Source organism: Ranitomeya imitator, chromosome 6 (genome assembly GCF_032444005.1).
Source record: "Ranitomeya imitator isolate aRanImi1 chromosome 6, aRanImi1.pri, whole genome shotgun sequence".
NCBI classification, from domain to species: Eukaryota; Metazoa; Chordata; class Amphibia; order Anura; family Dendrobatidae; genus Ranitomeya; species Ranitomeya imitator.
Genome location: NC_091287.1, coordinates 509,552 through 522,078, shown reverse-complemented (window position 1 = coordinate 522,078; position 12,527 = coordinate 509,552). Strand labels below are relative to the sequence as shown.

The window sequence follows — 12,527 nt, the reverse complement described above, 5'->3', positions numbered from 1 at the left end:
TGTAATATCCTAGTATACAGTATAATACAGGTGAGATATCAGGTGAGGTGTAATATCCCAGTATACAGTATAATCCGGGTGAGATAACAGGTGAGGTGTAATATCCCAGTATACAGTATAATCCGGGTGAGATAACAGGTGAGGTGAAATATCCCAGTATACAGTATAATACAGGTGAGATATCAGGTGAGGTATATTATCCCAGTATACAGTATAATACAGGTGAGATAACAGGTGAGGTGTAATATCCCAGTATATAGTATAATACAGGTGAGATAACAGGTGAGGTGTAATATCCCAGTATATAGTATAATACAGGTGAGATAACAGGTGAGGTGTAAAATTCCAGTATATAGTATAATACAGGTGAGATAACAGGTGAGGTGTAATATCCCAGTATACAGTATAATACAGGTGAGATAACAGGTGAGGTGTAATATCCCAGTATAGAATATAATACAGGTGAGATAACAGGTGAGGTGTAATATCCCAGTATACAGTATAATACAGGTGAGATAACAGGTGAGGTGTAATATCCCAGTATAGAGTATAATCCGAGTGAGATAACAGGTGAGGTGTAATATCCCTGTATACAGTATAATACAGGTGAGATAACAGGTGAGGTGTAATATCCCAGTATAGAGTATAATACAGGTGAGATAACAGGTGAGGTGTAATATCCAGTATACAGTATAATACAGGGGAGATAACAGGTGAGGTGTAATATCCCAGTATAGAGTATAATACAGGTGAGATAACAGGTGAGGTGTAATATCCAGTATACAGTATAATACAGGGGAGATAACAGGTGAGGTGTAATATCCAGCATACAGTATAATACAGGTGAGATAACAGGTGAGGTGTAATATCCCAGTATACAGTATAATACAGGTGAGATAACAGGTGAGGTGTAATATCCCAGTAAACAGTATAATCCGGGTGAGATAACAGGGGAGGTGTAATATCCCAGTATATAGCATAATACAGGTGAGATAACAGGTGAGGTGTAATATCCCAGTAAACAGTATAATACAGGTGAGATAACAGGAGAGGTGTAATATCCTAGTATACAGTATAATACAGGTGAGATAACAGGTGAGGTGTAATATCCCAGTATACAGTATAATACAGGTGAGATAACAGGTGAGGTGTAATGCCCCAGTATACAGTATAATACAGGTGAGATAACAGGTGAGGTGTAATATCCCAGTATACAGTATAATACAGGTGAGATAACAGGTGAGGTGTAATATCTCAGTATACAGTATAATACAGGTGAGATAACAGGTGAGGTGTAATATCCAGTATACAGTATAATACAGGTGAGATAACAGGTGAGGTGTAATATCCCAGTATATAGTATAATACAGGTGAGATAACAGGTGAGGTGTAATATCCCAGTATACAGTATAATACAGGTGAGATAACAGGTGAGGTGTAATATCCTAGTATACAGTATAATACAGGTGAGATATCAGGTGAGGTGTAATATCCCAGTATACAGTATAATCCGGGTGAGATAACAGGTGAGGTGTAATATCCCAGTATACAGTATAATCCGGGTGAGATAACAGGTGAGGTGAAATATCCCAGTATACAGTATAATACAGGTGAGATATCAGGTGAGGTATATTATCCCAGTATACAGTATAATACAGGTGAGATAACAGGTGAGGTGTAATATCCCAGTATATAGTATAATACAGGTGAGATAACAGGTGAGGTGTAATATCCCAGTATATAGTATAATACAGGTGAGATAACAGGTGAGGTGTAAAATTCCAGTATATAGTATAATACAGGTGAGATAACAGGTGAGGTGTAATATCCCAGTATACAGTATAATACAGGTGAGATAACAGGTGAGGTGTAATATCCCAGTATAGAGTATAATCCGGGTGAGATAACAGGTGAGGTGTAATATCCCAGTATAGAGTATAATACAGGTGAGATAACAGGTAAGGTGTAATATCCCAGTATACAGTATAATACAGGTGAGATAACAGGTGAGGTGTAATATCCCAGTATAGAGTATAATCCGGGTGAGATAACAGGTGAGGTGTAATATCCCAGTATATAGTATAATACAGGTGAGATAACAGGTGAGGTGTAATATCCCAGTATAGAGTATAATACAAGGTGTGATAACAGGTGAGGTGTAATATCCCAGTATAGAGTATAATACAGGTGTGATAACAGGTGATGTGTAATATCCCAGTATAGGGTATAATACAGGTGAGATAACAGGTGAGGTGTAATATCCCAGTATACAGTATAATACAGGTGAGATAACAGGTGAGGTGTAATATCCCAGTATACAGTATAATACAGGTGAGATAACAGGTGAGGTGTAATATCCCAGTAAAAAGTATAATACAGGTGAGATAACAGGAGAGGTGTAATATCCTAGTATACAGTATAATACAGGTGAGATAACAGGTGAGGTGTAATATCACAGTATACAGTATAATACAGGTGAGATAACAGGTGAGGTGTAATGCCCCAGTATATAGTATAATACAGGTGAGATAACAGGTGAGGTGTAATATCCCAGTATATAGTATAATCCAGGTGAGATAACAGGTGAGGTGTAATGCCCCAGTATACAGTATAATACAGGTGAGATAACAGGTGAGGTGTAATGCCCCAGTATACAGTATAATACAGGTGAGATAACAGGTGAGGTGTAATATCACAGTATACAGTATAATCCGGGTGATATAACAGGTGAGGTGTAATATCCCAGTATACAGTATAATCCGGGTGAGATAACAGGTGAGGTGTAATATCCTAGTATACAGTATAATACAGGTGAGATATCAGGTGAGGTGTAATATCCCAGTATACAGTATAATCCGGGTGAGATAACAGGTGAGGTGTAATATCCCAGTATACAGTATAATCCGGGTGAGATAACAGGTGAGGTGTAATATCCCAGTATACAGTATAATACAGGTGAGATATCAGGTGAGGTATATTATCCCAGTATAATACAGGTGAGATAACAGGTGAGGTGTAATATCCCAGTATATAGTATACTACAGGTGAGATAACAGGTGAGGTGTAATATCCCAGTATATAGTATAATACAGGTGAGATAACAGGTGAGGTGTAATATCCCAGTATATAGTATAATAGAGGTGAGATAACAGGTGAGGTGTAATATCCCAGTATAGAGTATAATACAGGTGAGATAACAGGTGAGGTGTAATATCCCAGTATACAGTATAATACAGGTGAGATAACAGGTGAGGTGTAATATCCCAGTATAGAGTATAATACAGGTGAGATAACAGGAGAGGTGTAATATCCCAGTATACAGTATAATACAGGTGAGATAACAGGTGAGGTGTAATATCCCAGTATACAGTATAATACAGGTGAGGTGTAATATCCCAGTATACAGTATAATACAGGTGAGATAACAGGTGAGGTGTAATATCCCAGTATAGAGTATAATACAGGTGAGATAACAGGTGAGGTGTAATATCCCAGTATACAGTATAATACAGGTGAGATAACAGGTGAGGTGTAATATCCCAGTATACAGTATAATACAGGTGAGATAACAGAAGAGGTGTAATATCCAGTATACAGTATAATACAGGTGAGATAACAGGTGAGGTGTAATATCCCAGTATAGAGTATAATACAGGTGAGATAACAGGAGAGGTGTAATATCCCAGTATACAGTATAATACAGGTGAGATAACAGGTGAGGTGTAATATCCCAGTATACAGTATAATCCGGGTGATATAACAGGTGAGGTGTAATATCCCAGTATACAGTATAATCCGGGTGAGATAACAGGTGAGGTGTAATATCCTAGTATACAGTATAATACAGGTGAGATATCAGGTGAGGTGTAATATCCCAGTATACAGTATAATCCGGGTGATATAACAGGTGAGGTGTAATATCCCAGTATACAGTATAATCCGGGTGAGATAACAGGTGAGGTGTAATATCCTAGTATACAGTATAATACAGGTGAGATATCAGGTGAGGTGTAATATCCCAGTATACAGTATAATCCGGGTGAGATAACAGGTGAGGTGTAATATCCCAGTATACAGTATAATCCGGGTGAGATAACAGGTGAGGTGTAATATCCCAGTATACAGTATAATACAGGTGAGATATCAGGTGAGGTATATTATCCCAGTATAATACAGGTGAGATAACAGGTGAGGTGTAATATCCCAGTATATAGTATACTACAGGTGAGATAACAGGTGAGGTGTAATATCCCAGTATATAGTATAATACAGGTGAGATAACAGGTGAGGTGTAATATCCCAGTATATAGTATAATAGAGGTGAGATAACAGGTGAGGTGTAATATCCCAGTATAGAGTATAATACAGGTGAGATAACAGGTGAGGTGTAATATCCCAGTATACAGTATAATACAGGTGAGATAACAGGTGAGGTGTAATATCCCAGTATAGAGTATAATACAGGTGAGATAACAGGAGAGGTGTAATATCCCAGTATACAGTATAATACAGGTGAGATAACAGGTGAGGTGTAATATCCCAGTATACAGTATAATACAGGTGAGGTGTAATATCCCAGTATACAGTATAATACAGGTGAGATAACAGGTGAGGTGTAATATCCCAGTATAGAGTATAATACAGGTGAGATAACAGGTGAGGTGTAATATCCCAGTATACAGTATAATACAGGTGAGATAACAGGTGAGGTGTAATATCCCAGTATACAGTATAATACAGGTGAGATAACAGAAGAGGTGTAATATCCAGTATACAGTATAATACAGGTGAGATAACAGGTGAGGTGTAATATCCCAGTATACAGTATAATACAGGTGAGATAACAGGTGAGGTGTAATATCCTAGTATACAGTATAATACAGGTGAGATAACAGGTGAGGTGTAATATCTCAGTATAGAGTATAATACAGGTGAGATAACAGGTGAGGTGTAATATCCCAGTATACAGTATAATACAGGTGAGGTGTAATATCCCAGTATAATACAGGTGAGATAACAGGTGAGGTGTAATATCCCAGTATACAGTATAATACAGGTGAGGTGTAATATCCCAGTATACAGTATAATACAGGTGAGATAACAGGTGAGGTGTAATATCCCAGTATAGAGTATAGTACAGGTGAGATAACAGGTGAGGTGTAATATCCCAGTATACAGTATAATACAGGTGAGATAACAGGTGAGGTGTAATATCCCAGTATACAGTATAATACAGGTGAGATAACAGGTGAGGTGTAATATCCAGTATACAGTATAATACAGGGGAGATAACAGGTGAGGTGTAATATCCCAGTATACAGTATAATACAGGTGAGATAACAGGTGAGGTGTAATATCCCAGTATAGAGTATAATACAGGTGAGATAACAGGTGAGGTGTAATATCCAGTATACAGTATAATACAGGTGAGATAACAGGTGAGGTGTAATATCCCAGTATACAGTATAATACAGGTGAGATAACAGAAGAGGTGTAATATCCCAGTATACAGTATAATACAGGTGAGATAACAGGTGAGGTGTAATATCCCAGTATAGAGTATAATACAGGTGAGATAACAGGTGAGGTGTAATATCCAGTATACAGTATAATACAGGTGAGATAACAGGTGAGGTGTAATATCCAGTATATAGTATAATACAGGTGAGATAACAGAAGAGGTGTTAATATCCCAGTATAGAGTATAATACAGGTGAGATAACAGGAGAGGTGTAATATCCCAGTATACAGTATAATACAGGTGTGATAACAGGTGAGGTGTAATATCCCAGTATACAGTATAATACAGGTGAGATAACAGGTGAGGTGTAATATCCCAGTATACAGTATAATACAGGTGTGATAACAGGTGAGGTGTAATATCCCAGTATACAGTATAATACAGGTGAGATAACAGGTGAGGTGTAATATCCCAGTATACAGTATAATACAGGTGTGATAACAGGTGAGGTGTAATATCCCAGTATACAGTATAATACAGGTGAGATAACAGGTGAGGTGTAATATCCCAGTATACAGTATAATACAGGTGAGATAACAGGTGAGGTGTAATATCCAGTATACAGTATAATACAGGTGAGATAACAGGTGAGGTGTAATATCTCAGTATACAGTATAATACAGGTGAGATAACAGGTGAGGTGTAATATCCCAGTATAGAGTATAATACAGGTGAGATAACAGGTGAGGTGTAATATCTCAGTATACAGTATAATACAGGTGAGATAACAGGTGAGGTGTAATATCCCAGTATACAGTATAATACAGGTGAGATAACAGGTGAGGTGTAATATCCCTGTATACAGTATAATACAGGTGAGATAACAGGTGAGGTGTAATATCCCAGTATACAGTATAATACAGGTGAGATAACAGGTGAGGTGTAATATCTCAGTATACAGTATAATACAGGTGAGATAACAGGTGAGGTGTAATATCCCAGTATAGAGTATAATACAGGTGAGATAACAGGTGAGGTGTAATATCCCAGTATACAGTATAATACAGGTGAGATAACAGGTGAGGTGTAATATCCAGTATATAGTATAATACAGGTGAGATAACAGAAGAGGTGTAATATCCAGTATACAGTATAATACAGGGGAGATAACAGGTGAGGTGTAATATCCCAGTATACAGTATAATACAGGTGAGATAACAGGTGAGGTGTAATATCCCAGTATAGAGTATAATACAGGTGAGATAACAGGTGAGGTGTAATATCCCAGTATACAGTATAATACAGGTGAGATAACAGGTGAGGTGTAATATCCAGTATACAGTATAATACAGGGGAGATAACAGGTGAGGTGTAATATCCCAGTATACAGTATAATACAGGTGAGATAACAGGTGAGGTGTAATATCCCAGTATAGAGTATAATACAGGTGAGATAACAGGTGAGGTGTAATATCCAGTATACAGTATAATACAGGTGAGATAACAGGTGAGGTGTAATATCCCAGTATACAGTATAATACAGGTGAGATAACAGAAGAGGTGTAATATCCCAGTATACAGTATAATACAGGTGAGATAACAGGTGAGGTGTAATATCCCAGTATAGAGTATAATACAGGTGAGATAACAGGTGAGGTGTAATATCCAGTATACAGTATAATACAGGTGAGATAACAGGTGAGGTGTAATATCCAGTATACAGTATAATACAGGTGAGATAACAGGTGAGGTGTAATATCCCAGTATACAGTATAATACAGGTGAGATAACAGGTGAGGTGTAATATCTCAGTATACAGTATAATACAGGTGAGATAACAGGTGAGGTGTAATATCCCAGTATAGAGTATAATACAGGTGAGATAACAGGTGAGGTGTAATATCCCAGTATACAGTATAATACAGGTGAGATAACAGGTGAGGTGTAATATCCAGTATATAGTATAATACAGGTGAGATAACAGAAGAGGTGTAATATTCCAGTATAGAGTATAATACAGGTGAGATAACAGGAGAGGTGTAATATCCCAGTATACAGTATAATACAGGTGAGATAACAGGTGAGGTGTAATATCCCAGTATACAGTATAATACAGGTGAGATAACAGGTGAGGTGTAATATCCCAGTATAGAGTATAATACAGGTGAGATAACAGGTGAGGTGTAATATCCCAATATATAGTATAATACAGGTGAGATAACAGGTGAGGTGTAATATCCCAGTATACAGTATAATACAGGTGAGATAACAGGTGAGGTGTAATATCCCAGTATACAGTATAATACAGGTGAGATAACAGGTGAGGTGTAATATCCCAGTATACAGTATAATACAGGTGAGATAACAGGTGAGGTGTAATATCCCAGTATAGAGTATAATACAGGTGAGGTGTAATATCCCAGTATACAGTATAATACAGGTGAGATAACAGGTGAGGTGTAATATCCCAGTATACAGTATAATACAGGTGAGATAACAGGTGAGGTGTAATATCCTAGTATACAGTATAATACAGGTGAAATAACAGGTGAGGTGTAATATCCCAGTAAACAGTATAATACAGGTGAGATAACAGGAGAGGTGTAATATCCTAGTATACAGTATAATACAGGTGAGATAACAGGTGAGGTGTAATATCCCAGTATACAGTATAATACAGGTGAGATAACAGGTGAGGTGTAATATCCCAGTATAGAGTATAATACAGGTGAGGTGTAATATCCCAGTATACAGTATAATACAGGTGAGATAACAGGTGAGGTGTAATATCCCAGTATACAGTATAATACAGGTGAGATAACAGGAGAGGTGTAATATCCTAGTATACAGTATAATACAGGTGAGATAACAGGTGAGGTGTAATATCCCAGTATAGAGTATAATACAGGTGAGGTGTAATATCCCAGTATACAGTATAATACAGGTGAGATAACAGGTGAGGCGTAATATCCCAGTAAACAGTATAATACAGGTGAGATAACAGGAGAGGTGTAATATCCTAGTATACAGTATAATACAGGTGAGATAACAGGAGAGGTGTAATATCCTAGTATACAGTATAATACAGGTGAGATAACAGGTGAGGTGTAATATCCCAGTATACAGTATAATACAGGTGAGATAACAGGTGAGGTGTAATATCCCAGTATACAGTATAATACAGGTGAGATAACAGGAGAGGTGTAATATCCTAGTATACAGTATAATACAGGTGAGATAACAGGAGAGGTGTAATATCCTAGTATACAGTATAATACAGGTGAGATAACAGGTGAGGTGTAATATCCCAGTATACAGTATAATACAGGTGAGATAACAGGTGACGTGTAATATCCCAGTATACAGTATAATACAGGTGAGATAACAGGTGAGGTGTAATATCCCAGTAAACAGTATAATACAGGTGAGATAACAGGAGAGGTGTAATATCCCAGTATACAGTATAATACAGGTGAGATAACAGGTGAGGTGTAATATCCCAGTATACAGTATAATACAGGTGAGATAACAGGTGAGGTGTAATATCCCAGTATAGAGTATAATACAGGTGAGATAACAGGTGAGGTGTAATATCCTAGTATACAGTATAATACAGGTGAGATAACAGGTGAGGTGTAATATCCCAGTATACAGTATAATACAGGTGAGATAACAGGTGAGGTGTAATATCCCTGTATAGAGTATAATACAGGTGAGATAACAGGTGAGGTGTAATATCCCAGTAAACAGTATAATACAGGTGAGATAACAGGTGAGGTGTAATATCCCAGTATACAGTATAATACAGGTGAGATAACAGGTGAGGTGTAATATCCCAGTATACAGTATAATACAGGTGAGATAACAGGTGAGGTGTAATATCCCAGTATAGGGTATAGTACAGGTGAGATAACAGGTGAGGTGTAATATCCCAGTATACAGTATAATACAGGTGAGATAACAGGTGAGGTGTAATATCCCAGTATACAGTATAATACAGGTGAGATAACAGGTGAGGTGTAATATCCCAGTATACAGTATAATACAGGTGAGATAACAGGTGAGGTGTAATATCCCAGTATAGAGTATAATACAGGTGAGGTGTAATATCCCAGTATACAGTATAATACAGGTGAGATAACAGGTGAGGTGTAATATCCCAGTAAACAGTATAATACAGGTGAGATAACAGGTGAGGTGTAATATCCCAGTATACAGTATAATACAGGTGAGATAACAGGTGAGGTGTAATATCCCAGTATACAGTATAATACAGGTGTGATAACAGGTGAGGTGTAATATCCTTGTATGATATAAGATGCCTATTCATGGGTGATCATATTTGATGGACGGCAGAGGGTGACAAGAAGAAGAAAGCAATGTAATACTCACATGAAGACTTGGGTGATATGTCAGTGCTCCATTATCACAGAGTGTCACATACTTTTTCTTCCATTCTTTATTCAAGGATTTTCCACTCCTCTTCAGAAGAACTCCCTGATCAAAATAAAACATAAAGTATAATTCAACATCCAGAGTTTCCTACACAACCCAATTTCCAACCGTTCTCTACACAAACGCCTCATCCAACCTCTGTGTTCATAATCCCTAAATCCTGTTTTAGTCAACCCACCATCTACCCATCCTTAACACCATCCCACTGTGAACCCAACACCCAACCACCGTCTACATCAACTATCTAACCCCACTACACAAGTCCACCATTCCACTACCACCCTATCTACAATCTACAGCAAGCAACTATCCAACCTAAAATCCAACCTTTCAGGAAAAGTAACCAACTACCCAACTGGACGAAATGAAGCCATCATCGCCTCCCTACATCAGCCCCATCCAACCGCTCTCTACACCAAGCCAATACCCGAGGACAATATGAGAAGCTCCCTGACAATCCATCTGCTTGTGGTGAAGAACGGTGATCATTTCTTAGCCGTCCCTCACTTACAAAATGTTATTATATAATCTCAGTCCATTTACTTAGTACTAAAACCAGCGTGGCACTTACCGATCGGGGTGCACCAGTACTATCAGCTCATCAATTCACAACTTCATTCATCGGGAGATTTAGTTATGGCAGAAACCGAAAAAGGAACAGAACAAACCATAGAGAAAAGAAGACTGGCACCTGTTAACGAAGCAAGATGGCCGAGACGGGAAAGAGAAAGAGCCACCAGCAGCAGAGCGACAGACACTGGACCCAACAAGACATTTTGGTTACAAGGATGTTATTTTGTTTAGGTGAGTCCTAATTCACAATGTCCCTGAACGGGCTGCCCCGGGCCGTCCTCCTGTAATGTCCATGTACGTGCTGCCCGGTCCTCCTGTAATGTCCATGTACGTGCTGCCCGGTCCTCCTGTATTGTCCATGTACGTGCTGCCCGGTCCTCCTGTAATGTCCATGTACGTGCTGCCCGGTCCTTCTGTAATGTCCATGTACGTGCTGCCCGGTCCTCCTGTAATGTCCATGTACGTGCTGCCCGGTCCTACTGTAATGTCCATGTACGTGCTGCCCGGTCCTCCTGTAATGTCCATGTACGTGCTGCCCAGTCCTCCTGTAATGTCCATGTACGTGCTGCCCGGTCCTCCTGTAATGTCCATGTACGTGCTGCCCGGTCCTCCTGTAATGTCCATGTACGTGCTGCCCGGTCCTCCTGTAATGTCCATGTACGTGCTGCCCGGTCCTCCTGTAATGTCCATGTACGTGCTGCCCGGTCCTTCTGTAATGTCCATGTACGTGCTGCCCCGGGCCGTCCTCCTGTAATGTCCATGTACGTGCTGCCCGTTCCTCCTGTAATGTCCATGTACGTGCTGCCCGGTCCTCCTGTAATGTCCATGTACGTGCTGCCCCGTCCTCCTGTAATGTCCATGTACGTGCTGCCCCGTCCTCCGGTAATGTCCATGTACGTGCTGCCCGGTCCTTCTGTAATGTCCATGTACGTGCTGCCCCGTCCTCCTGTAATGACCATGTACGTGCTGCCCCGTCCTTCTATAATGTCCATGTACGTGCTGCCCAGTCCTCCTGTAATGTCCATGTACGTGCTGCCCGGTCCTCCTGTAATGACCATGTACGTGCTGCCCCGTCCTTCTATAATGTCCATGTACGTGCTGCCCGGTCCTCCTGTAATGTCCATGTACGTGCTGCCCGGTCCTCCTGTAATGTCCATGTACGTGCTGCCCCGTCCTCCTGTAATGTCCATGTACGTGCTGCCCCGTCCTCCTGTAATGACCATGTACGTGCTGCCCCGTCCTTCTATAATGTCCATGTACGTGCTGCCCAGTCCTCCTGTAATGTCCATGTACGTGCTGCCCGGTCCTCCTGTAATGTCCATGTACGTGCTGCCCGGTCCTCCTGTAATGTCCATGTACGTGCTGCCCGGTCCTTCTGTAATGTCGATGTACGTGCTGCCCGGTCCTTCTGTAATGTCCATGTACGTGCTGCCCCGTCCTCCTGTAATGTCCATGTACGTGCTGCCCGGTCCTCCTGTAATGTCCATGTACGTGCTGCCCCGTCCTCCTGTAATGTCCATGTACGTGCTGCCCCGTCCTCCTGTAATGTCCATGTACATGCTGCCCCATCCTCCTGTAATGTCCATGTAGGTGCTGCCCCTTCCTCCTATAATGTTCATGTACGTGCTGCCCGGTCCTCCTATAATGTCCATTTACGTGCTGCCCGGTCACTCTGTAATGTTCATGTACGTGCTGCCAGGTCCTCCTGCAATGTCCATGTACGTGCTGCCCCGTCCTCCTGTAATGTCCATGAACGTGCTGCCCGGTCCTTCTGTAATGTTCATGTACGTGCTGCCCCGTCCTCCTGTAATGTCCATGTACGTGCTGCCTGGTCCTCCTGTAATGTCCATGTACGTGCTGCCCCGTCCTCCTGTAATGTCCATGTAGGTGCTGCCCCTTCCTCCTATAATGTTCATGTACGTGCTGCCCGGTCCTCCTATAATGTCCATTTACGTGCTGCCCGGTCACTCTGTAATGTTCATGTACGTGCTGCCCGGTCCTCCTGTAATGTCCATGTACGTGCTGCCCGGTCCCTCTG

General features: G+C 40.4%; 1 protein-coding gene across 4 annotated transcripts in view; it reads right to left on the bottom strand.

The window, feature by feature from the left end:
• Positions 1-12,527, bottom strand: part of AGAP3 (ArfGAP with GTPase domain, ankyrin repeat and PH domain 3) — a 494,399-nt gene that overhangs the window by 119,719 nt on the left and 362,153 nt on the right. For all 4 annotated transcript variants that reach the window (XM_069729029.1, XM_069729028.1, XM_069729027.1 and 1 more), the window contains exon 10: positions 9,854-9,958. In XM_069729029.1, the coding sequence (XP_069585130.1) occupies positions 9,854-9,958 (105 nt within the window). The remainder of the gene's footprint in view (positions 1-9,853; positions 9,959-12,527) is intronic.